Below are 25805 nucleotides of genomic sequence, written 5' to 3'. Positions count from 1 at the left end.
ACTCCTCCTCCTCCTCCCCCTCCTCCTGATCCTCTTTCTCTTCCTCCTACTCCTGCTCCCCCTCCTCCTCCTCCTCCTGATCCCCCTCCTTTTCATGCTCCTCTTCCTCCTGCTCCTGCTCCTCCTCCTCCTCTTCCACGTCCTCCTCCTCCTCCTCCTGCTCCTCCTCCTGCTCCTCGTCCTCCTCATCCTTCTCCTCCTGCCCCTTGTCCTCATCCTCGTCCTCCCCCTCCTTTTCCTGCTCCTCCTCCTGCTGCTCTTCAACTCTTACTCCTCCTCCTCCTCCCCCTCCTCCTGATCCTCTTTCTCTTCCTCCTACTCCTGCTCCCCCTCCTCCTCCTCCTCCTGATCCCCCCCTTTTTGTGCTCCTCTTCCTCCTCTTCCTGCTCCTCTTCCTGCTCCTCCTCCTCCTCTTCCTCCCCCTCCCCCTCCTTTTCATGCTCCTCTTCCTCCTGCTCCTGCTCCTCCTCCTCCTCTTCCTCCCCCTCCCCCTCCATTTTGTGCTCCTCTTCCACCTCCTCCTGCTCCTCGTCCTCCCCCTCCTCTTCCTCCTCCTGCTCCTCTTCCTCCTCGTCCTCCTGATCCTCGTCCTCTTCCATGTCCTCCTCTTCCTCCTCCTGCTCCTCTTCCTCCTCGTCCTCCTGATCCTCGTCCTCTTCCATGTCCTCCTCTTCCTCCTCCTGCTCCTCCTCCTCCTGTTCCTTTTCCTGCTCCTCGTCCTCCTCTCCTCTTGATCCTCTTCCATGTCCTCCTACTCCTGTCCCTCCTCCTCCTCCTGCTCCTCCTTCTCCTCCTCCTCCTCTTGATCCTCTTCCTCTTCCACGTCCTCCTACTCCTGTCCCTCCTCCTCCTGCTCCGCCTTCTCCTCGTCCTCCTCCTCCTCTTGCTCCTCTTCCTCTTCCGCGTCCTACTCCTGCTCCTTTTCCTGCACCTCGTCCTACTCCTCCTCTTGATCCTCTTTCTCTTCCACGTCCTCCTCCTCCTCCTGCTCCTCCTTCTCCTGCCCCCCCTCCTCCTCCTGTTCCAGCTCCTCCTCGTCCTCCTCCTCCTCCTGATCCTCTTCCACGTTCTCCTCCTCTTGTCCCTCCTGCTCCTCCTCCTCCTCCTGCTCCTGCTCCTCGTCCTGCTCCTCGTCCTCCTCCTCCTCCTGATCCTCCTCCTCTTCCACGTCCTCCTCCTCCTCCTGATCCTCTTCCTCTTCCACGTTCTCCTCCTCCTGTCCCTCCTGCTCCTCGTCGTCGTCCTCCTCTTGATCCTCTTCCTCTTCCACGTCCTCCTCCTCCTCCTCCTGCTCCTCCTCATCCTCCTCCTCCTCCTGATCCTCTTCCTCTTCCACGTCCTCCTCCTCCTCCTGATCCTCTTCCTCTTCCACGTCCTCCTCCTCCTCCTTTTCCTGCATCTCGTCCTCCTCCTCCTCCTCTTGATCCTCTTTCTCTTCCATGTCCTCCTCCTCCTCCTCCTCCTCCTCCTCCTCCTCCTCCTGATCCTCTTTCTCTTCCACGTCCTCCTCCTGCTCCTGCTCCTGCTCCTGCGCCTCCTCTCAGAATCATCATGTTTTAAAGTTTTCTTCAGTATCAAAGTAATCTATTACATCCATGGATACATGCGACCTCATGTTCACAGGTAAAGAGTGACACCAGGTGTGAGCCGAGAACAGCAGCTCCACCTGCAGCTGACAGGGTGCAGATCCTCTGGAACTGGTTCTTATATTCAGCTTTTTCTTTATGGAGTTTTGAACTGAAGCACACGTAGACATCACAAAGCATTCTGGGTCATCTGATACATCATGTACACATTACCCAGAATGCCTTGCTAGATGTTCCTCTGCAGACAGGTTTCTTAAGTGATTTAATGTTACTGATTATTGATTAGAGTAATAAGTGATTTATAAGTGATTATTGATTACTGATCAGCTGACAGTTTGTGTCTCTGCTGCTGCTTTGACTGAAACGAAAGACCTGCAGCTGTGAGATTTAATGACAAAAATAAAAACATCAGATAACAGCAGACTGATCATGTGACAGAACATTATGTTTGTGTGTGTGTGTGTGTGTTTCATCATCCAATCAGAAGCTGATGTTTGATTTTACAGGAAAAACAGTGAAACTGATCAGTGATCAGTTCGTTTGATCATCAGCTCGTTTCCTCGTCTGATTCATGTTTCTAATTATTTGATGCTTCAGTTTTTATTTTTGTTTCTGTTCTGATCTATTTCATTTTCATCTTCATCATCATCACCACCACCATCATCATCACCATCACCATCACCATCATCACCATCATCACCATCATCACCATCATCACCATCACCATCATCACCATTATCATCATCACCATCATCATCATCACCATCACCATCATCACCATTATCATCATTACCATCATCATCATCACCATCACCATCATCACCATCACCATCGTCATCATATGCCTGCAGGGATCAGGAGGAAGTGAAACCTCCGTCTGCCTCGTAAGTACCTCAGTCAAAACTACATCTCCCAGAGTGCATCTGTCCCAAACCTGCAACTGCAAACTACTTCCTGTTTCCCAAACTAGTGACTTCATTAAACTACTTCCTGTTTCCCAAACTAGAGACTTCATTAAACTACTTCCTGTTTCCCAAACTGGTTACCTCATTAAACTACTTCCTGTTTCCCAATCTAGCGACTTAATTAAACTATTTCCTGTTTCCCAAACTAGCGACTTCATTAAACTACTTCCTGTTTCCCAAACTAGCAACTTCATTAAACTACTTCATGTTTCCCAAACTAGCGACTTAATTCAACTACTTCCTTTTTCCCAAACTAGCGACTTAATTAAACTACTTCCTGTTTCCCAATCTAGCGTCTTAATTCAACTACTTCCTTTTTCCCAAACTAGCGACTTAATTAAACTACTTCCTGTTTCCCAATCTAGCGTCTTAATTAAACTACTTCCTGTTTCCCAAACTAGCGACTTCATTAAACTACTTCCTGTTTCCCAATTAGCGACTTCATTAAACTACTTCTTGCTTCCCAATTAGCGACTTCATTAAACTACTTCTTGCTTCCCAAAACGTCCCCAGTGAATCTACTTCCTGTTAGCTGTCTGTCTGTGTTACCTGGACAGGTGGAATCCATTCTCGGGGTTGACTCAGTTGGTCAATAACGTTCTGCAGGTTAAAATTCCGACAGACGACGAGTCACAGACGTGAGTAAAAAACTGAAAAAAGACAAATATTATTATTAGTTTGATTGTTTTTATTTACAGCATCATTATTATTCTTCGTCTTCCTTCTGTTTGGGAGATAAACTTTCTTGAAGTTTCAGAACTACAGTTCCCATGAGGCTTTGGGAGATGTAAACAGGGAGTATAATGTTGCCATGGAGACACACAATGAAACTTTGAAATCTGAGTCACATTTCAAACCTCCACATGTGGTTTGGCTCTGATTTAATAATAATAATACATTTAACTTAGTCAGTCAGTCAGTCAGTATTCCTTTATTGTCCCACAATGGGGAAATTTGTTTGCCACAGCAGCCAAAGGACAGAATATTACATAAAAACAATAACAATAGCCAAAAATTAACAATATAATTTAAAAAGGTAAGAAATAGAATAGACTTGTATATACATATAAACATAATATTGTACAGAATTAACAGCAGTGAATTTTTATTTACAATACAAATAATAAATATGGGTATTAAGAAAATTGACCAGATAGAATAGTCGTATTTCACAGTGCAGAGTGAGGTCTATTGGAAGAAGTGCTGATTGTAGAGTCTGACAGCAGCAGGAAGGAAGGACCTGCGATACCTCTCCTTCACACACTTGGGGTGTATCAGTCTGTTGCTGAAGGAGCTGACCAGTGCTGTGATAGTGTCCTGCAGAGGGTGGGACTCCTTCACCAGCAGCGATGACAGCTTGTCCATCATCCTGCTCTCTCCCACCACCTCCACTGGGTCAAGAGGGCGTCCCAGGATGGAGCTGGCCTTCTTGATATGTTTATCAAGTCTCCTCCTGCCTGCTGCCGAGATGCTGCCGCTCCAGCAGACTACACCATAGAAAATGGCTGATGCCACCACAGAGTCATAGAAAGTCCTCAGGAGTGCCTCCTGCACCCCAAAGGACCTGAGCTTCCTCAGCAGATGGGGTCTGCTCTGACCTTTCTTAAATGTTGCTGCAGTGTGATCAGTCCAGTCCAGTTTATTGTTCATGTGAACTCCCAGGTACGTCACCATCTCAATGTCCGTTCCCAGGATGTTCACCTGTGTGCAGGGTTGTTTGCGCCTGCGGAAATCCACCACCAGCTCTTTGGTCTTCCCGGCGTTGAGCTGGAGGTGGTTCCACTGGCACCAGTCCGCAAAGTCTTTAATAAGTTCTCTGTAGGCTCTGTCGTCCCCGTCCCTGATGAGGCCGACAATAGCAGAGTTGTCAGAGAACTTTTGTAGATGGCTGTGGGGTGATTGGTGGGAGAAATCAGCAGTGTACAGGGTGAACAGGAAAGGGGCCAGGACTGTTCCCTGTGGGGCCCCCGTACTGCAGACGACTGTGTCCGACACACAGTCCCGAGTCCTCACATACTGTGGCTGGTTGGTGAGGTAGTTGAGGATCCAGGACGTAAAGTGTTGGTCCACCCCTGTGAGCTCCAGCTTGTCCCCCAAAAGTGCAGGCTGTATGGTGTTGAAAGCACTGGAGAAATCAAAGAACATGATCCTCATAGTGCTTCCAGGCTTCTCCAGGTGGGACAGTGATCTGTCCAGGAGGAAGATGATGGCGTCGTCCACTCCGATGCCAGGTTGGTAGGCAAACTGGAGTGGAAAAAGGACCCACCAGAGGGTGGAGATGGACGAGGACCAGCCGATCCAGGGTCTTCATCAGGTGTGAAGTGAGAGCAACTGGTCTGTAGCTGTTGAAGTCCTTAGGGTGAGGGATCTTTGGAACTGGTACCACGCAGGAGGTTTTCCACAGCAGTGGCACTTTTCCACAGCTTCAGGCTCATGTTGAAGATGTACTCCACAATCCTGCACAGCTGGTCTGCACAGGACTTGAGGAGCCTGGAGTTGATCCCGTCTGGACCCGTAGCCTTCTTCACCTTCATCTTCCTCAACTGATTACTCACCTGGATAGTGAAGAGGGACAGATTGGAGCAGGGGGGCTGAGTGTCGGGTGGGGGAGGTGGGTGAATGTCAGGGGGCAGTGGGGGGTGTCTGCAAGCTGAATGCAGAAGAAAGGGAGGTAGAGGTGAGAATGGGGCAGGAAACAGGGGGGATGGAAGAGGTGGTGGGGGGAAGCAGAGATGACTGGGCCGGGGGAGGGGTGGGTGTCTGGTCAAACCTATTGAAGAATAGGTTCAGGTCGTTCACCCATGTCTGATCCCCTGCAGCCTGGGAGTCTGGTTTCCTCCGCCCTGAGATGGTTTTAAGGCTTTTCCAGACTCCACTGACATTTCTCTGCTGCAGCTGGTCCTCCATCTTCCTCCTGTAGCTGTTCTTCCCCTCTCTGATCTTCTTCCTCAGCTCCTTCTGCACAGCCTTCAGCTCCTCCTTGTTAGAAAACGCTTTTCAAATTACCTGAAGGTGATTCACAAAAGAAAACAACCAAATGAAAACACATAAAGGGACATATAGAAAGAGGGGGTTAAACATTGTAGGCAGTGTTGAAGAGGTGGGTTTTGAGGGATTTCTTGAATGTGGTCAGTGAGGAAGAGTCTCTGATGTTCTTGGTGAGTGAGTTCGAGAGGATGGGAGCAGCAACAGAGAAGTATGGTACCTGGTTCCTATGGGGGGGGCAGGAGGTTGGTGTCAGCTAACTGGAGGGTGCAGGTGGGAGTGAGCTCAGTCAGGTAGGGGGGGGCCCGGATGTGGAGGGCTTTGTAGGTGATGAGGAGAGTTTGAAGTGGACTCGCTGAGGGACTTTGTGCCAGTTGAGATTCTGAAGGACGGGAGTGATGTGGTCACTGGTCTGGAGTGGGTGAGCAGGCCAGCAGCAGAGTTCTGGATATGTTGGAGTTTTTTGAGTATTGTGGATGATGTACCATAGAGGATGCCATTGCAGTAATCCAGTCTGGAAGTGATGAATGCTTGGATGAGAGTTTCTGCAGCCATGAAGGAGAGTGATGGACGGAGGCGGGTGATGTTTTTGAAGTGAAAGAGGGTGTTTTGGTGACGTGTTTTACGTGTTGCTCGAAGGAGAGGGTTTGATCAAAGATGACACCTAGGTTTAAGATGTGAGGGAGCCATCAATCGTGAGGGAGAAGTTGTGGGGGGCTTTGTGTGAGTTTTAGGTCCAATAATGATGATTTATCACAGTTCAGTTTGAGGAAGTTGGTTTGAAGCCAGGATTTTATTTCCATGATTCAGTCCGTCAGGGTTGAGTGAGTGGCAGTGGGGATTTCTTTGGTGGAGATGTAGAGCTGGATGTCATCTGTAAAGCGGTCAAACTGAAGTCCATGACGGCAAATTATGTTAACGAGGGGGAGCATGTACAGGATGAAGAGGAGGGAGCCAAGAACTGAACCTTTGGGAACACCGTGGAAGAGGGGAGCAGTGGGGGGTTTGCAGTTATTGAAGCTGATGAATCGGGGCCTATTGGTGAGGTAAGATTTGAACCAGGAGAGGCCGTGCCACGATATTAAAGGTAGATTTGAGGCAGGTGAGAAGGTTGGAGTGGTTGATGGTGTTGAAAGCCACATTGAGGTCAAGCAGGATGAGAATGTTGATGTCGGTATCAGAGAAGAGGAGAAGGTCGTTTGTTATTTTGAGCAGAGGTGTTTCAGTACTGTGTTTGGACCAGAAACCGGATTAGAATTATTCGTTGAGGTTATAGTCTGAGAGGTGGGACTTGAGTTGGAGGGCAACAGCACTTTCCAGTATTTTGGACAGAAAGGGGAGGTTGGACATATGTAGTTCTAGGTCTGTAGTTGTTTGGGATGTCATGGTTTAGTCCAGGTTTTTTGAAAATGGGGGTGACAGCGGTCAGTTAGAGAGAGCATGGAGCCAGTGGGTAGGGAGGAGTTGACTGCTGTGATAATGAGCGGGGATAGGGTGGGAAGGCGGGCCTAGAGAAGTCTGGAGGGGGTGGAGTCCAGAAGGCAGGGTGAAGGTTTCATTCCCACCCTGAGGTCAGAGAGGGGGGACGGGGGAGAACTAAGACAGAGGCTGGCAGGTTAAAGGGAGTCAGATGAGGGGATGGGGGGCAGGTGAAGGAGTGGCCAACTTGTTGTTTTTTGCTCAAATTAATCTGGAAACTCAAAATGACAACAAACAGCTCTGAGCTGGCAGTCTGGACAGAGCCTCGGGTGTCCAGGTTTTCCAGGATGTTTTTGAAAGGACTGATCTGTGCACAGATTTCTGTAATTTATGAACACATCTGTCCTTTACCTGGAAAACCTACCCTATAGAGGAGCAACGGCATCCTGGAAAACCTGGAATTATTTAATACTGCAGCCTTCCAGGTAGTGTTGTTTTTGGCGGCCTGTTTTAATTTTAGTTTTAGTCTAGTCTTTGTGTCAAATTGTCATTTTAGTTTTTATTAGTTTTAGTCACGTTTATACTCTTTTTAGTCTAGTCAAGTTTCAGTCGACTGAAAGTCTGAGCATTTTAGTCTTATTTGAGTCAGAATTATCCATGACTATTTTCGTCTAGTTTTAGTCGACGAAAACTGATGACATTTTAGTCTAGTTTTAGTCAATATATCCAACCCTGTAGTTATTCTACGCGCTGGGGCCAGGTTTTGTTTGAGCTTTACTTTCTCTTCTTTGTAAATTTTGTCAATCAAGTTTAAAGTTTTATGTCTTTTTGGCACTTTGAACTTTTTGTCCATTTTTGCCATCATGGCGATGAACTCCTCATCTTCGACAATTTGTGCTGAGAGTCCTGTGCAGCCTATCCACTGCGCTATCGCCTCCTCTTTGGTACGATGTTCTGGGGAGTTGTCATTGTACCTACTTGTGGCAAAGAAATCCTGAGCACTAGTTGGCTTGTCCATCTTCTTGGGCGGGACTAGCTTCACTGATGCTCTATCTGGAATCTAGCACAGGAATAGATACAATGTCATTCAGGACAGATGCAGCCTCTGGAAAATCTAATTAATTCAATTCAATTCAAATTGAAATTAAGTAGCATAAATCCTTGTTATGATTTTTACCTTACTAAATCAATCTCTGAGTGAGTGACTTGACTGGCAGATATTTTGGAGAAACCCACTTTACACTCTCTCACACACACTCTCACTCTCTCTCTCTCTCACACACACACACACACACACACACACACACACTATTTGTGTATGATTCTGTATGCTATCTGTCTATATGTGTACTTGCATTACTTGTGTACTTGTATTGCATTTGCTATGTTGTACCCTCCCCTCTCACCTATAGGCCTATGTCATTTGGTAACAGCAGCACACACACACACACACACACACACACACACACACACACACACACACCTCATGTTATTATTCATTATTCTTTTTTCTATTTATTTTCTTTTTTGTTTGTATTTTTTATGTATTCCTTGTTTTGTTTTGTTTTCACACACACACACACACACACACATTTGTCTCAGTCGTTTTCAGCTCCAGTGGCTAACGTCTAAAGCTAAAGCTAACGTTAAAATGTGACACATTAACCACAGCCTCATGAGTTGGCATGAGCTTTCTAAAATAGAAAGTAACATTACGTTAATGTCTTGACTTACCTCAATTTCATTATGGAATGCCTTGAGATGTCTCTTAAGATTCGTGGTGTTTTTTCCTGCGATTTTGTGGCCGCATTTCTCCCCATCTTTTTCCACAACACATTCGGTTTTCTTTTCCACTTCTATGAAATGAAAGTGTGTCCAAATGTCGTTTCTTCTTTTTCTCCCAAAGACGAACCCCGGCTGGCCGGCCATCGGTCCCTTTCTTTGTGTCAGACTTAACTTTGTGTCTTGAGTTGTTGTTAACATTAACCCACCGCAGCTGCATCTTCTAAATAATGCCGCGCGAGTGGGGATTGAGAAAGTGACGTCGCCTGCGTCTGCGCAGTGCGACCTGATGCAGCCCCTGAATTGAGACTCTTAGCAGAGTTTTTATTTTGTAAACCACATTTAGTCCCGTTGTTATTCGTCAGCAATATTGCATTATATATTTGATTATAGTTTTTGTCACATGACCACCATTTACGTTGCGTCTCGTCTCGTTTCCGTCACGTGATAAAGGTTCGTTGACGACGATATTTAGTCATAATTTTCGTTGACGAAAGCAACACTACTTCCAGGCATGGACAAGTCCTGGAGAAGTATCCTCAAAACACCTGTGTTATTGTGAAACACATAGAGACCTGGAATCCTGGAGAACCTGGAGGTTTCCTTGAGAACAGCTGATTATTGATTACTTCAAAATGATTGTGTCTCTTACTTCAAAATGATTGTGTCTCTTCTGGAAAAATGTTCAAGTGTTCAAGGCTTTGAAAAGCCCTGGAAAATGTTTGTCCATGGAGTCAGATGTTCTCCATTCAGAGTTAGAGAGTACTCATGGATGTAATGGATTACTTTGATACTGCAGGATATTCTCTAAAGAGTCTTTATGTGTTCATGTGTTTACATGTTTACGTGTTTACATGTTCACGTGTTTACATGTTTACTTGTTCACGTGTTTACGTTTACGTGTTCTCGTGTTTACATGTTTACATGTTCTCGTGTTTACATGTTCTCGTGTTTACATGTTTACGTGTTCACGTGTTTACATGTTTACACGTTCACATGTTTACGTGTTTACATGTTCACGTGTTTACATGTTTACGTGTTCACATGTTTACGTGTTCACGTGTTTACATGTTTATGTGTTTACATGTTTATATGACCATGTGAACATGTAAACAGAGAAAGATTTGTAATGTGACCTCTGACCTCTCCACAGGAAGTTACATCAGCAGTTTGAGCTCTATAAGGACCAGGTGAAGAAGCTGGGGGAGGAGTCTCAGGTCGCACAGACGGCGAGGGCGGAGTCTCCCACCTGCGGCGTGTGTCGAAAGACCAAGTTTGCCAACGGCTGCGGCCGCGCCTGCTGCTACTGTCAGAGCCGCTTCTGCGCCCGCTGCGGGGGGCGTGTCCCTCTGAGAGCCAATAAGGTCAGTGTGTGCGTGTGTGGGGGGCGGGGGTTAGGGTTACATATAGAAAGACAGGTTATATATATAGAGAGACAGTTTATAGAGAGAGACAGGTTATATATATAGAGAGACAGGTTATATATAGAGAGAGACAGTTTATAGAGAGAGACAGGTTATATATAGAGAGAGACAGGTTATATATATAGAGAGAGGTTATATTATTATTATTATTATTATTATTATCATCATTATTATTATTATTAATCATATATCTATTATTTATTCTGTAATTGTTTACTTTGTCAACATTGTATATTGTGTTTTGTTGCTTTGGCAAAATTGTTGAAACTTTCATGCCAATAAAGCTCCTTTGAATTTGAATTTGACAGGTTATATATAGAGAAACGGGTTATATATAGAGAGAGGCAGGTTATATAGAGAGACAGGTTATAGATAGAGACAGGTTATAGATAGAGACAGGTTAAAGATAGAGACAGGTTAAAGATAGAGACAGGTTATAGAGAGAGACAGGTTAAAGATAGAGACAGGTTATAGAGAGAGACAGGTTATAGAGAGAGACAGGTTAAAGATAGAGACAGGTTATAGATAGAGACAGGTTATAGATAGAGACAGGTTATAGAGAGAGACAGGTTAAAGATAGAGACAGGTTATAGAGAGAGACAGGTTATAGAGAGAGACAGGTTATAGATAGAGACAGGTTATAGATAGAGACAGGTTATAGAGAGAGACAGGTTAAAGATAGAGACAGGTTATAGAGAGAGACAGGTTATAGAGAGAGACAGGTTATAGATAGAGACAGGTTATAGATAGAGGTCACATCAAGGTCACTGACCCACTGATGGACCCTCTCCAGTTTGCTTATCGCGCAAGCAGAGGGGTTGATGATGCTAAAATATACATCCTGGACACTGTACATAAGCACCTGGAACACACCAACACTACAGCCAGACTCCTGTTTGCAGACTTCTCCTCTGCATTCAACACCCTACAGCCACACATCCTGGCAAAGAAACTCTTCACCCGCTTCCACCTGGACGACCAGCTGATCCTGTGGATCACAGACTTTCTGACTAACAGGTCACAGAGGGTGCTGGTCAATAACACCTTCTCTGACCTCTCCTTCACCTCTACTGGCTCTTCTCCATGTTTAACTCCTGCCTGGAGTTAAACGTGGAGAAGACCAAAGAGATGGTGGTGACCTTTTCCTGTAGAGGTTGTGGACGAGTACAAATACCTGGGCACAATCTTCGACTGCATGTTGAAATTTGCCTCCAACACAGAGGAGATTCTCAGGAGGTGCCAGCAGCTGCAGTATCTCCTGAGGAAACTCAACACTTTTGGGGTCAACACAAACATCCTCCGGCCATTTTATTACTCATTCATTGAGAGTGTCATCACATTCTCAATAACCTGCTGGTTTCACTCCACCAGCCTGCAAAACAGGACCCGCCTGCAGAGCGCTGTCACAGTCTGCTCTAAAATCATCGGATTTCCGGGTCAGAGCACTCAGAACCATGTGTGAGCAGCAAACACTGAGGACAGCGCTCAGGATCCAGGACCCCCCACCACCACCACCACCACACACACACACACACACACACACACAGACACCACCCCCCACACCCCTCGACCCTTGCTCATCCTGCTAACAGCCAATAATACGGACAATAACCTACCTGATGTCGGACTTACAATGCTGCTTTGTCCACACTCTTGACCAGACGCGGATTAATGCACAGGGGGCCCCTAGGCGTGGGGCCCCTAGGCTGCAGCCTCGGGGCCCCACGTGTGGAGGGGCCGTGGCGTCACAGCTGTGGGGGACTTTTAAAACAAGGTGATTTCATCCCCCCGACTTTCTCCTAAGGTATTAAACCGTTTGCCCGCCCACGCGGTGTACCAGCGTACTAAAATGGAGCGCACCTCAGTCCCCCATACATGAAAACCCATTGGCCAAGTTAGATTGATTGACAGCCATCAAGCCAATCACAGCCATTTGACCAAACCCACTAGTCCCGCCCCCCGGGAAAGTAAACACATGCTGACACGGAGCTGACGTCACTCGCTGCCGCAGACAGCGAACAGAGCAGAGGTGTGAAACGGTTATTTAACTAGTTAATAATGTAGGATTTTGTCTGTAAATAACTAAACTGAGTCTCGCTTTGTGGCATGTCCGCTAATATTAAGCAAGCCAGGTGGCAAAAAAAGTTAATGCAAGCCAGGTAAAGTTAATGGTAACTGACAGATAGTTTTCTAGAGACATCCACTGATTCTGATATTATTCAACATTATCATTATTCTTTTTGTTAGGAATGCCAAACAGGAAGAGGCAGCAGAAGATTGACTTCTTTTTCAAGTCAAGTTGTCATTTAATTGGAGTTATGTGACAGGAGGGAAACAGAAATCTAGCTTTCAATCCATAAATGCACTAATTCAATTTTATGGTAGTACATTCATATTCTTGCATTGATGCCATGTAGGTGTTCATTTACGTAACTTAAAGCTATTTGTTGGAGCTTAAAACCTTCTTTTCAATGAAGGAAATCTCCTACATCAACTCATCCCTGTTACTGCTCTCAGAAACTAGAAAAGAATAGAAATGAAGACAATGAAATGCAATAAAACTATTAAAATCTTAAATAATAAGAGGAATAAAATAATATAGAGTACAATAAAGGCTAGGATGAAAGATCAGTTAAAACAGATTAGAACAACAAAATATATGTAAAATAATTAATAAAAAGCAGATAAAAGAACAACAAAAGAATTGAATGTTTCCTAATCAAAATCAAGGCTGTTTGTTCTAAGTTTACATGTTCAGGAATATTAACATTGAGCTCTTTATGTAGGATGTTTCTGAGGAAGGGAAGTTCAGGAGTCAGGACAAAGGAGAGCATGGAGAAGATGAGGGAGAGAACAGGAGAGAAGTTGGAGAGAAGACAAGAGGGGGAGAACACAGGAGAAGAGAGGGAGAACACAAAAGAAGGAGAAGGGGAGAACATGAGAGAAGGAGAAGGGGAGAACATGAGAGGAGGAGAGGGAGATAACATAAGAGAAGAGGGAGGAACACAGTGTTTTGCCGATTTCACTCACTCACACTTGTTCTTTAATAAGACATATACATTAATTTCTTAATACCATGGTATGTGATTGCTTGTGAATATATAATATCTTAGGTTAAAGAGCGTTGTGCTATAATGTACATTTTGAATGCAATATTATTGGCATATCCTAGTGAAGAAAATCTAGAAATGCATCGCATTAGTTTTGGAGACTGAAACAGGGGCCAAAGGTGGTTGTGGTGCTCATGTGCTACCCCAGAACCCCCCCACATTTAAAATTGCTGCTCCACCCCTGTGGGGGGGTCCTTGAATTGGTCAGATTATTTTTTAGAAATTTAAATACACTTGTATAATTATGGTACTTGTACAATAATGGAAAAATTCATTGACCTCTATTGGTCCACGGGGTAATAAACAAACAAAACAGCACTGATTGGGCAGACACGGGTCACCTCATCCAATCAAGCTCATCGATTCGATTTGACCTACCTGTGTGCTAACTGGAGTGTGTGTGGATCATGTTTGCCAAATATTCTCCTGCACTGTTACACATGGTGCAAAATTACATTTTTTCTGGGAGAGCATGATGCATAAGGGGGGGCCCACATAAAAAATAGCCTAGGGGCCCATGACTACCTTAATCCTCCTCTGCTCTTGACAGCACATCCCCACTTTATCCATTTATTCTATTTACATGGATATACTTAACTACCTCAGTACCAACTTGCACCTTATGTGACTACTGCCTATATCTCTTTATTTTTCTTTATTCTATTTATAGCTTTATATTTCTCTATTTTAATCTTATTTTTATTTTATTTATTTTTTAATATTTTTTTTTCTTTACATATTTTTATTTTTTATTTTTTAAACTAGCTGACTGTTCTGTGTTGTGTTGTATATCTGTTAAGTGTTGTGTTGTGTTGTGTATAACTGCTCCACGTGCCTTACCTTGAATTGCCCGGGGACAAATAAAGTTTTTTGAATTGAATTGAATTGAATTGAATAGAGACAGGTTATAGAGAGAGAGACATGTTATAGAGAGAGACAGGGTAGTGCTGCAGCAGACCAGGTGAGCTGACGACCTGACTCCGCTCATCAGGCTCCTGGTAACAGGTGGTCACCAGAGGGCGCCACATGTTGGATCAGTGAGCTGCTGTCAGCAGTGTGACAAGAGGAAGCAGCCTACCAAAATAAAAGTGGAGACGGTAGGAAGGTCTCACTGCTGGTGACGTCATCATGACTCTGAAAATAAACACAACTGAATTCATTGATGAATAAATAGACTAAATATACATTTGATCGTGTTTCAGGAGATGTTAAATAATCAGTTAATGATTTTAAAAACTAAACAAGCATCACATGTGTTATTAATAAATCATATTTGTGTGTTTCAGGTGATGTGGGTCTGTAACGTGTGCAGGAGGAAGCAGGAGATTCTCACTCAGTCAGGGGAGTTTTACTCCGTCGATCACAGCTCACACGGGGTTCCATACCCGCCCATGCAGGGGCCACCGGGAGCCACGGGGCCCCTGAGCAACGGAGCCACTGAGCGGTCAGTAGAACCCGGCAGAACCCAGTAGAACCCAGGTGTCACATCTCATCCTTCATCAGTCCTTCAGCTGATCACATGACTGAAGTGACGCACTGAGGTCATGTGATGACAAGCAGACCATCTCTGTGACAACAGAGCAGACTGAAGAAGAGCGCTGGCTGAAAGAGTTTTTATTTTTATTTTACGTTTGAATCAAAAAGTTAAGAAAAACGTGTTCTGTCAGAACATCTGAATCATGAAGCATCACTCACAGCCTCAACTTCAGTTACACATTGAACAAAATACTCAGTTACTCATGTAACTGAAGTACAGAAGTATTATCAACAAAAAGTATCACAGGATGAAGTACTCAGAATGTGTGTTATTGTAGTATTAAAAATATTCAGGAGCTCATTTAACTGCTGAGTACTTCTACCATACTTCATGTTATAGTATTTTATTCATTTATAAAGTAACTGTAGTGGAGTACAAGTACAAAGTATCATCAAGTCCGTTATTTATTGTTGTTGTTGGTGTTGTTGTTGTGAGCTCCTCATCACACTGAATATAAACAAACTCAGGTGTAACTGACAGGTGAGCTGGACAAAAAACCTGAAACAAATCTTAAATCATTAAACTAATTCTTTGATAAATGTCTTCTCTTGTTGCCGTGACAACAGTTGGTGTTGTATCTGTTCATTGATGGTTCATGTTTGTGTGTGTGTGTGTGTGTGTGTGTGTCGGCCCACAGTCTGCTGTAATCAGATTACTACATGAATAATCCTGCAGCTCAGAGGGGATTACTGCTAAATACAGCAGCACTCTAACACACAGAGGCTAACAGAGGCTAACACACACAGGCTAACAGAGGCTAACATACACAGGCTAACTCACACAGGCTTAAAACACACAGGCTAACAGAGGTTAACACAACTAACAACACACACGCTAACGCCAGAGGCATGAGGGGGAGGGGCATGAATCAGAGTGGGCGGGGCTTCAGTTATGATCCAGATTCCAGTTATAAACCTGCTGAGTGTGTGTGTGTGTGTGTGTGTGTGTGTGTGTGTGTGGGTGGGTGGATTGATTGTCATTGATGTGACGCCTCAAACAGCCGACAGACAAACTGTAAGAACCTCTTCATGTTTCTCTTTAATTAATACTTAATCATTAATATATAATAATTAATCATTAATATTAATGTGTTTTCTGAGTCTGTGAGTAACTGAGTACATCTACTCAATTACTTGAGGTTTTCTGTTCCATTTATCTGAGCGCTGCAGTGACTCCTCAGGTTCAGATGGCTGATAATCAGATTAAAGTCGTTAATGATGAATATTATTCTGTTAATGAGTTATTTTCCTGTTGCTACTGGAGTTTATTTTGGTGATAATACTTTTCTCTATCAGAGTACTTCTGCTCAGCTGTGAAAGGCTGCTGCTTGGCAACAGTTACCAGAGGACACAAGGCTAATAATTCAAGTTAGCGAGCAGGTGACATGATGTCACAAACAGTCTGTATGGATATTCAGAGATTTTCTATTTTATCTCTTTTATTTTTATTTCATTTTATTTTTGTCTTTGGACTCTCGCTGCTGCTGCTGTTTGTGCTCCTGTGTTGCTCTGTCAGATTTAATTTCTCCGATGAGGATCAACGAGACAACGGTGTTCAGGTGGTGAACAGGCAGCTAGGTCCCTCCCCTCCTCTCTGATTGGTCCGTTCTGTATTGTTGACAGGAAGCCAAGCCCCTCTGGGTCATATTATGATGGTGGGGGGGGCAGGATGCCTCGCTCACCCTCTGACCACGGTCGCATTCGCTCGCCACATGGCAACCATGGTAACGGGGAGGAGGAGCTTCGGGGCCGGAAGCGACCAATCAAAGACACTCGAGGCCGCTGGCACTCACAGGTGAGGTTATCTGTATTATAAGACCGGTCTGTGATGACGATGGCGATGATGATGATGATGATTATGATGATGATCTTTGTCTCCTCACCTGATCCAGGACCACCCTCTGGACCAGGTTCAGGATGAGCGCGAGTGGAGGCGGCGGCAGGAGGAGGAGTTTCAGGCTCGTTACCGTAGCGACCCAAACCTGGCTCGTTACCCAGTGAAGCCACAGCCGAGCGAGGAGACCATGAGGATGTTGGCTCAGGTCGGCAGGGTTCGCCACCAACGCCGCCACAGTGATGTCTCCCTGGCAACAGCCGAGCCTGACCACCTGACCCTGAGACATGCAGGTAAGAACACACCTGATGACATCCTCTACAGGGAATAGAACCATCAACCTGGCACTCAGTCTGACTTCCTGTTTCACTCTCAGCTCTCCATCAGAACCGGGTTCAGGGATTGGCTGGATCTGGAGGCCAGAGGTCATTGTCTGTGGACCGGGTAGCCAGTCACCTCAGCCCAACGTCTCCACGCCACAGCCCGTTACCTCAGCAACACCTGGACCCGAGCTCCGCCCTCAAGAGGAAGCCAGCCTATGAGAGGGCAGCACAGAGGACGCGGATGGGGAAGATGCACGTGATTGGTAGCTTCAGCAGCTCAGAGGAGGAGCTAGTGACTACGCCTGAGTACACCAGCTGTGACGAGCCCGACAGTGAGTGGCTACATGCTAACTGCTATCTGCATGAGGCTAGGTGGCTACATGCTAACAGTTGTGTGTCAGAGAAAATAGTCTTTTTCAATTTAACCTGTGAGTCAGCGCTGAGGGTTTAACAGACCCATAGGAGTGTCGTCTGGGTCAGTCTACAGGATGTCTGGTCATGTGACCACATCAGAGCTCCCTGATTGGCCAGCCAGAACAGAATCAGAATCAGAATGTGTGTTAACAAACAAGGAACACTGTTCTCAGTGTTCTACAGGAACAAACAGACAGCAGTAACAAGTTAAAGGTAAAGAATGAAGGATGGTGATGGAACAGGACAGAACTGATTTCACTTAAAAGATGAAACGTTCTGAAGGTTCTAAGATCTAACAGTTTGAGAGGAAACAGTGAGTGTGTGTTCTCTCGCTCTGACAGTAATTAGCTCAGAGTGATAATCTGCTTACAGATAAACTCTGTGTTCTCCTCCACACTGTTCACCTGCACCGCCTCTGACAGACACCAGGGGGTTCTCACTAGAACAAAATACTGATATTATGCAGTTTTGTTTGGCTCTACTTTGATTTTTCTGCAAGGTTTCATCGTTCATGTTCTGAATGGTTCTAATATTGGTTAAAGGGGTTCTGTCAATGTTCAATAGGGTTCTTTTTTCATTCTACAGATTTCTTCCACAATATAGGGTTCCACATCTGCTCTCTGGTTCTTCAGGCTTCAATTCTGTGTGTTTCTTCTACTGTTCTATTGAGCTTCACCATGATTCAGCACATGTTCTATGTGGTTCTGTAGGGATTTATGGTTCTTATGCTGCTCTGCAGGATTCTGCTACAGTTAGATAAGGTTCTGTCTCTGTTCTATGTGGCTCTTTGTAGTTTTATAGGGTTCTATGATCCATGTTCTGCATGGTTCTTATAGTGTTCTGTATGACATCACAATTCCTCCAGGGGTTCTGGAGATTCTCAATAATGTTCTTTTTTAGATTATAAGGTTAAGGTTCTGTTTTGGTTCCACAGTGTTCTGATCCTCTGTAGGGTTCCACAACTCTTCTATGTGGTCCTTGTTCTGTTCTGTGGGGTATCTGGAGTTCTGCTGCTCTATCTTACTGTTTGTGCTGCTGAGCGTGTTAAAGTTGCTGTGGGGCGTCTTTCAGGAAGTCAGGTGTTATTCTGCTCAGTTAATCCTCTGGCTCTGTGTCGTTGGACCAGAAGTCACCTGGTCACAGATTATGAGCTCTGATTGGCTCAGAGGGTTGTTGGCTCCTCCTCTCAGATCTTGAGGTGACAGAGCAGCTCAGAGTCTCTGCTGCTGCACTCCTGAAGACACCGAGAAACAAGAACCAGGAGAAAGTTCACAAGACTCTCAGCCCTGACCAGTCCAGGCCTGGAGAACCCTGCGGGCTCCCGGAGAACCTGGTTCTGAAAATCAGACCCAGATTAGAACAGAACACATCTCCTGGCTGCTCCAGGCTGAATCGCAGCCGCCACTGTTGTTCACTGTTGTTGGATTAAAAGAGGAGAGTTTGGATTACCCAGCCTGTCTCAGAAGTCATTGTGGAGACAAGAATAGAAACAAACTGCAAGAGGCAACGCAACTGTTGACCAACAAGACAGCAACATGTGTACGCACCTGACAGAGAACCATGGAGAACCTCTCCACCTCTGCTGGATCCTTGGCCTATCAGGAGTTCTGATGACTTCTTGGTGATCTGCTGGATTTCTGCGTCTCTGATCTGGTGAAGAGGTGGGAGGAGAGGAGCAGGATCAAGGCTGTAATGTTGCCAACAACTCGGAAACCTCCACCAGCAACCACCTTGTTTGACCAGCCAGATCACTGTTAGACCTCCAAACTAACTGAGTCACAGCTCAGGCCAACAACTAGCTAATGACAGGCTAACAGCAGGCTAACAACTAGCTAATGACAGGCTATAAACAGACTACTAACAGGCTAACAACAGGCTAATTCTGTCAGCTAACAACCAGCTCAGGCTGCAGTGAGAAGGAAACTCTGCATCAATGAAATCAAAGATGGACTCAGTGTTCAGACACAGGTAATCTGATTACAGACCGGCATGAACTGTGCAGCCTGCAGGCGGAGCTCAGGGCACACAGTACCCACAGACACAGTGAGGAGGAGGAGAGAGAAGCTGCAGGTTCACCTCCTCCTCTTCATCCTCCTCTTCCTCTACTGAAGCCTCCTCCTCCCACTTCTTCTTCTTCTTCTTGTTCTTCTTTGTCTTCGTCATGTTGTTCAGACAGACCTGTGAGTACAGCTGTGTGTGTGTGTGTGTGTGTGTGTGTGTGTGTGTGTGTGTGTGTGTGTGTGTTTAAAGCTGCTTGTGGAGTTTCGGACCCTCCTGAAGGTTCAGACTCTCCTGAAGGTTCAGACTCTCCTGAAGGTTCAGACCCTTCTGAAGGTTCAGTCCCTCCTGAAGGTTCAGACTCTCCTGAAGGTTCAGACCCTTCTGAAGGTTCAGACTCTACTCAAGGTTCAGTCCCTCCTGAAGGTTCAGACACTTCTGAAGGTTCAGTCCCTCCTGAAGGTTCAGTCCCTTCTGAAGGTTCAGTCCCTCCTGAAGGTTCAGTCCCTTCTGAAGGTTCAGTCCCTTCTGAAGGTTCAGTCCCTCCTGAAGGTTCAGTCCCTTCTGAAGGTTCAGTCCCTCCTGAAGGTTCAGACTCTCCTGAAGGTTCAGACTCTACTCAAGGTTCAGTCCCTCCTGAAGGTTCAGACCCTTCTGAAGGTTCAGTCCCTCCTGAAGGTTCAGACCCTTCTGAAGGTTCAGTCCCTCCTGAAGGTTCAGTCCCTCCTGAAGGTTCAGTCCCTCCTGAAGGTTCAGACCCTTCTGAAGGTTCAGTCCCTCCTGGAGTTTTCTGGATCCTCTTCCAGAAGTTGAGAACCTTCAGTTTCTTCATGTATTTAGAACCTGGACATTCTGATCTGGTCGGTTCTATCAGCAGATGGTTCCTGGAGAGCTCTGACATGTTTCCATCTCTGAGCTCTGTTGAGTGCTGCATTGTGGGACACCAGTCTACCAGCAGTCAGAACTCCATAGACTTTTTAGTCAATTTTAGGATGGGTTGTTGTTGGGCAGTTGTTCTGGCTGATGGAGGCTGTGAAGGAGTCATGTGACATGTTAGCTGAACGCTGTGTCCGTTCACAAACTACGGTCGCTTCCTGTTTAGAGACTTTAACATGTTGAAAAACACATCAAATATCATCTCTTTAACATTTTAAGATTATATTTGTTCAGTGACGGACATGATGAGTTAATCACTTAAAGTGAATTTGTTTTTAATTTGACGCATCTTCAGTGACTGTTTGACCTCTGACCTCCTCTCTCCTTTGGTTGCTAGGAGACATGGACAGCCAATGGTGGGATCATGGGACCTGGCACAGCGAGCCAGCGCCCATGTCTATGGTAGGACAAAGCCACGCCCCCTTAATTAATACATTCATCTAACCCCGCCTCCACCTGTCTGTCTGAAGGTCCAGTGTTAAGTTTTTAATATTTGACCTTTCAGTTGACAGTAAAAAGTAACTGAAGTGAAAAATTTGTTTCAGAATAAAAATCATTTATAATTTTTTATTCAAAGCTTCATTGTTGTTGTTGTTGTTGTTGCTAAGCGACCATGTGTGGTTTAATCACTGTGACTCAGCAGCAACCAGTCACATGGCAACGGTCAAAGGATGGAGAGGGTCTGATTGGTCGAATTCTGTTGAATAAGAGGATGAAGGATGGGACGGTTCCTGCGGATACAGGAGCACTGCTGGGACTGAAGGTGACAAAGACGTCTTCTTCATTATCTTCTTCTTCTTCTCCTTTAGCCTCAGTCTGTGTCAGTTTGGTGCCTTGCTCATGGGCGGTGTGTTTACAGGTGGTTGGGGGAAAGATGACAGAGTCCGGTCTTCTCTGTGCGTTCATCACTAAGGTGAAGAGAGGAAGTCTGGCTGACACTGTGGGACACCTGAGACCAGGTAAACACACACCTGAGACTAGGTCTGTATGCTAAGCTAGGCTAACAGTTTACCTCTGCTTCCAGTGTTTGCGCTAAGCTAACTTATGTCCCTGTGAGTTGAAGGCTCTGTTTGATTTTGTTCCTGTTAGAATGCAGACATCCTGACAGATCTGTATCTGTTTTCTCAGGTGATCAGGTTCTGGAGTGGAACGGTCGGGTTCTCCAGGGAGCTACGTTTAATGAAGTTTACAACATTATCCTGGAATCCAAACCAGAACCACAGGTGGAGCTGGTGGTTTCCCGACCAATCAGGTGGGTCAGAGGTCAGATGATCAGTAGCAGCCAATGGAAGCATCAGGAACTTTGTTGAGAAAACCTGACAAACTGCAGAACGTTTTAACAGATTTAAAGAACCTGGAGCCTGTTTTCACATGTTTCTGTGTGACTGAGACAGAACGAAACAGACTGTCATGTGATCACTGCCGGCTGTCAGAACATTCTGCTGATTGTTGTTTGTGGTTCTTGTTCCTTAGAGAACCTGATATTCTGTTCTGTCAGATCATTCTCCTGATTGTTGTTTGTAGTTCTTGTTCCCCAGAGAACCAGAAGTTCTATTCTGTTAGAACGTTCTGCTGATGGTTGTTTGTGTTTATTCCTCAGAGAACCTGAAGTTTTGTTCTCTCAGAACGTTCTTCTGATGGTTGATTGTGATTTTTGTTCCTCAGAGATCCTGAAGTTCTTTTCTTTGAGAGCATTCTGCTGATTGTTGTTTGTGGTTCTTGTTCCTCAGAGATGTTTCCAGAGTGGCAGACGGCGCCCACTGCCAGCTGGACTCTAGTGAGTTTATGACACAAACACTTTTATATGTTTCTTGTCTCATAGAACCTCCATCCAAGGAACATAACAGAACATACCTCCACAAAGCTGGAACATTGTCTGACAGTTCATTAAATCTTAAAAATTGATAAAAAGATAAAAATTGATGGGACAGTTTCCTGTTTCATTCTCTGAATTCTATGTTCTACGTTCAGGTTCCAGTTCCTTCGACTCTCAGAAAGTCGGTCCATCCATCTCCGTCACGTCTCCCGTGAGCCCCAGTGTTTTGTCCGGACAGGTCTCTGTAAGTTTACCCAGCATGCATTGCACTGCCACACAACACACCCCACAGCCAATCAGCTCACAGTTAACAGCCGTTTCTATGGTGACATGTGTTTGTTTCAGACTGTGAACAGGCGTCCTCTGGTTCCCAGAATTCAGGTAACTGTGGATGTAGAGAGGAGTGAGACGTCTGTCTGTTCCACCCGTCTTTGTCTGCAGTTGTAGCTGTTAGTGCAGATAAGCCCCGCCCACCTACAGGTGACCAGGTAATCAGCGGCGTAGCTAGGCAACAGCTGTAGAAACACAAAGTAGAACTCTGTTTATGTGAGGGGGTTCTGTCACTGTGAACAAGGTTCTCTCTCTTCTGCAGAGCTATGTTGGGTTCCCCACAGGTTCTCTGTGGTCCTTCTGTTGATGTTGTGGTTCTGCAGATGTTCTTGAGGGTTCTACTCTTCTACTGTGTTCCATCAATCTCAGTCACTGTTCCAAATGATTCAGCTCGTGTTCTACATGATTCGGAGGATGTGATTTTTTGCTTTTCTTTAGGATTCCTCTGCTATTGTTGAGGGTTCTGTCACTGTTCTCTGGGGCTTTGTTGGTGTCTTATAGGGGTTTTTTTGTGTTCTTTAGGGTTCTGCTGATGTTCTACAGGGTGCAGCTACTGCTTTGTAAGGTTGTTCTATTCCTAGGATTTCTACTAAACAGTTAAACAGGGTTCTACTTTGTTCTGTTATGCTGGGTTATTGCATACTGCTTGCTCACTGTGAGTAGCTTTAGTTTTCAACAGGGTTCTCCTCCCGTTCTCCAGCATTCCTGTTCAGCTGTGTAGGGTTCTGCCCTTGATGCAGCTGTCCTGATTCAAAACCTATTCTTTACAGCTGAAGCTGTGGTACGATAAAGTTGGTCATCAGCTGATCGTAACCGTTCTCGGAGCCAAAGAACTTCCTGTCCGAGACGACGGCCGACCGAGGAACCCTTACGTCAAGATCTACTTCTTGCCAGACAGAAGGTAAAACCAGAACCCTCAGATTTCAAAGGACGAGGTGATGACTAGAATGTGTGTTGGTTTAGGTATATGTGACATATCTTAAGATACTGTTCTCAGAGTTCACTGGTATTCATTTGGTTCTGCTGTAGAACCTGCAGAACCACTGGTCTCGTTCTGTGTAGCCAGAAGTGGTTCCTGTTCTGTGATTGGCTGTTGATTGTCTCCTCTCTACAGTGATAAGAGTAAGCGGAGAACAAAGACAGTGAAGAAGTCGGTGGAACCTCGGTGGAACCAGACCTTCATGTACTCTCCGGTCCACCGGCGGGAGTTCAGAGAACGAATGTTGGAGCTGACGGTGTGGGATCAGGCCCGAGTCCGAGAAGAGGAGAGCCAATTCTTAGGAGAGGTCAGAACACACACGCAATTTGTTGTGTACAGTTATCATGGTTACAGGTGTTGTTTACCCGTTTACATTTTCATTAAACTCATTCATTTAGAAATACATGGGTTGTAAAAGGAGCAAAAACTAAAAAACTGAATATCTTGGAACAAGATATGGACACAGGAACTCTCCAGATGTGGCTCCGTCCAGTTGTGAGAGAAATCTTTATTAAACATTTGAAATATCACAATAAAGTGGATTTTCTTCATTTCAATTAACTGTTTTAGAGCGTATGAATGACGCACTCATCGATCCAAAAGAGACGATCGGACGGTCTCTTCAGAGGCCTGCGACAGCCATTGATACTGGATTTGTTTCTGTTACTGATTTATTGATTATTGCTTCAACAAATATAAAATACATGCTTCTAAAATAAAAAAAACATTTTCACCCTGTCTCTCTGTTCCTGTCCGTCCGTCCATCCGCAGGTCCTGATAGAGTTGGACTCGGCCCTGTTGGACGATCAGCCTCACTGGTACAAACTGCAGCTTCATGATGTTTCCTCTGTGCCATTACCCAACGCCTCCCCCTACCTGCAGAGGAGAGGACTGCAGCCTGAAGACACACTGAGCAGCAGGAGGCTACACAGTGAGACAGAGACAGAGACACAGACACACACACACACACACACACACACACACACACAGACACACACACATTCATTATACGCATTAACACAAATTCATTCATTAACACACACGCTAATTATATACACAGACACACACACACACACACACACACACACTCATTATATACATTAACACACATTCATTCATTATACACATTAACACACACGCTCATTATATACATTAATACACACACACTCACTCATATACATTAACACACACAGTCATTATATACAACACACACACACACACACACACACACTCATTATATACATTAACATACACACACACACACTCATACACTAACACACACATTCATTATATACATTAACACACATACACACACACACTCATTATATAGATTACCACACACACAGTCACTATATACATTAACACACAGTCATTATATACATTAACACACACACACACACACTCATTATATACAGTAACACACACACACATTATAAACATTATTTTTATTAACGCACAGAAACAGTATTTATTTTTTTCTGTTGTTGTTGATTTGTTTTACTTTTCTCCCATGATGCTTTGCCAGACAAAGGTCTTTACTATAACTCAGGTAATCATCTGTGTGTGTGTGTGTGTGTGTGTGTGTGTGTGTGTGTGTGTGTGTGCATGTGTGTTTCCTTCATAGCTAATGCTAATACCGTTAGCTTTCCCCCATGTGTTGCTACTGGTCTCATAAATAAAATGAAACCTGTACAACACTTTAAGACTTTGATGTCACACATAAATTGGACTGTGATCAGGTTCCTCTTGTGCTGTTCTTCATTTGTTTGAGGCATTTTGATGGTTCCAAACTGCAGACTGGATGGAACCGCTGACCAGGTTCTTCACGGATTCCAGGAGGCTTTGAGAGGCTTACACAGTGCTCTTAGAATGTTCCTCTTAGAATGTTCCTCTTAGAATGTTCCTCTTAGAATGTTCCTCTTGTAAGTTCAGTAAGTGGTTCTGGAGGTGTTCTCATGGGTCCTTGATAGAGTCTATAGGTTATTGAAGGGATTCTATAACACCCTGTGGAGGTTCTGCAGGTTCTTGATAGTGCACCATCATCACTCCTTTTCTACCAAATTAGCCCTGGTTCTTGAGGTTCTCTAGGTGCACAAACCTGATCTGAACCCGTTCCATGTTGGTGGAAAAGTCCCCCTTATGAATCCTCAAACAGCTTACAGGATTTGCAGGTCGGGTTCCCAGGGGTACCTGGAAGGGTCGTAAAAATCCTTGTGGGGGTTCTGCAGATGGTTGACATAGATTAAGGGGTCTTGAAGGGCAGTTGTGTTGTTCCGTCAAAGGGGTCTCTTAAAGGTTGTTTGGATTCCATGGTTCCTTAAGAGGGTATCACTGGTACTTGATTGGATTTCCAAGAACTGTTTTAGGT

At 45.0% G+C, this 25805-nt stretch overlaps 2 protein-coding genes across 2 annotated transcripts in view; both read left to right on the top strand.

Annotated features, from left to right (window-relative positions):
* The window catches only part of LOC141009601 (uncharacterized), a 205646-nt gene that overhangs the window by 120811 nt on the left and 59030 nt on the right, over positions 1 to 25805 (top strand). The window lies entirely within an intron of this gene.
* Positions 1 to 25805, top strand: part of rims2b (regulating synaptic membrane exocytosis 2b) — a 45505-nt gene that overhangs the window by 1000 nt on the left and 18700 nt on the right. Inside the window, exons 2-19 of the mRNA XM_073482364.1 lie at positions 2438 to 2470; positions 3109 to 3189; positions 9891 to 10101; positions 14558 to 14715; positions 16431 to 16602; positions 16700 to 16934; positions 17018 to 17296; positions 20650 to 20714; positions 20956 to 21075; positions 21172 to 21271; positions 21441 to 21564; positions 22043 to 22089; positions 22284 to 22372; positions 22474 to 22509; positions 23229 to 23359; positions 23573 to 23744; positions 24209 to 24368; positions 24963 to 24986. Of these exons, the coding sequence (XP_073338465.1) occupies positions 2438 to 2470; positions 3109 to 3189; positions 9891 to 10101; positions 14558 to 14715; positions 16431 to 16602; positions 16700 to 16934; positions 17018 to 17296; positions 20650 to 20714; positions 20956 to 21075; positions 21172 to 21271; positions 21441 to 21564; positions 22043 to 22089; positions 22284 to 22372; positions 22474 to 22509; positions 23229 to 23359; positions 23573 to 23744; positions 24209 to 24368; positions 24963 to 24986 (2237 nt within the window). The remainder of the gene's footprint in view (positions 1 to 2437; positions 2471 to 3108; positions 3190 to 9890; positions 10102 to 14557; positions 14716 to 16430; positions 16603 to 16699; positions 16935 to 17017; positions 17297 to 20649; positions 20715 to 20955; positions 21076 to 21171; positions 21272 to 21440; positions 21565 to 22042; positions 22090 to 22283; positions 22373 to 22473; positions 22510 to 23228; positions 23360 to 23572; positions 23745 to 24208; positions 24369 to 24962; positions 24987 to 25805) is intronic.

The sequence above is a fragment of the Pagrus major genome, chromosome 15, assembly GCF_040436345.1.
Source record: "Pagrus major chromosome 15, Pma_NU_1.0".
Classification (NCBI taxonomy): domain Eukaryota; kingdom Metazoa; phylum Chordata; class Actinopteri; order Spariformes; family Sparidae; genus Pagrus; species Pagrus major.
This window is presented reverse-complemented; position numbering and strand designations above follow the sequence as displayed.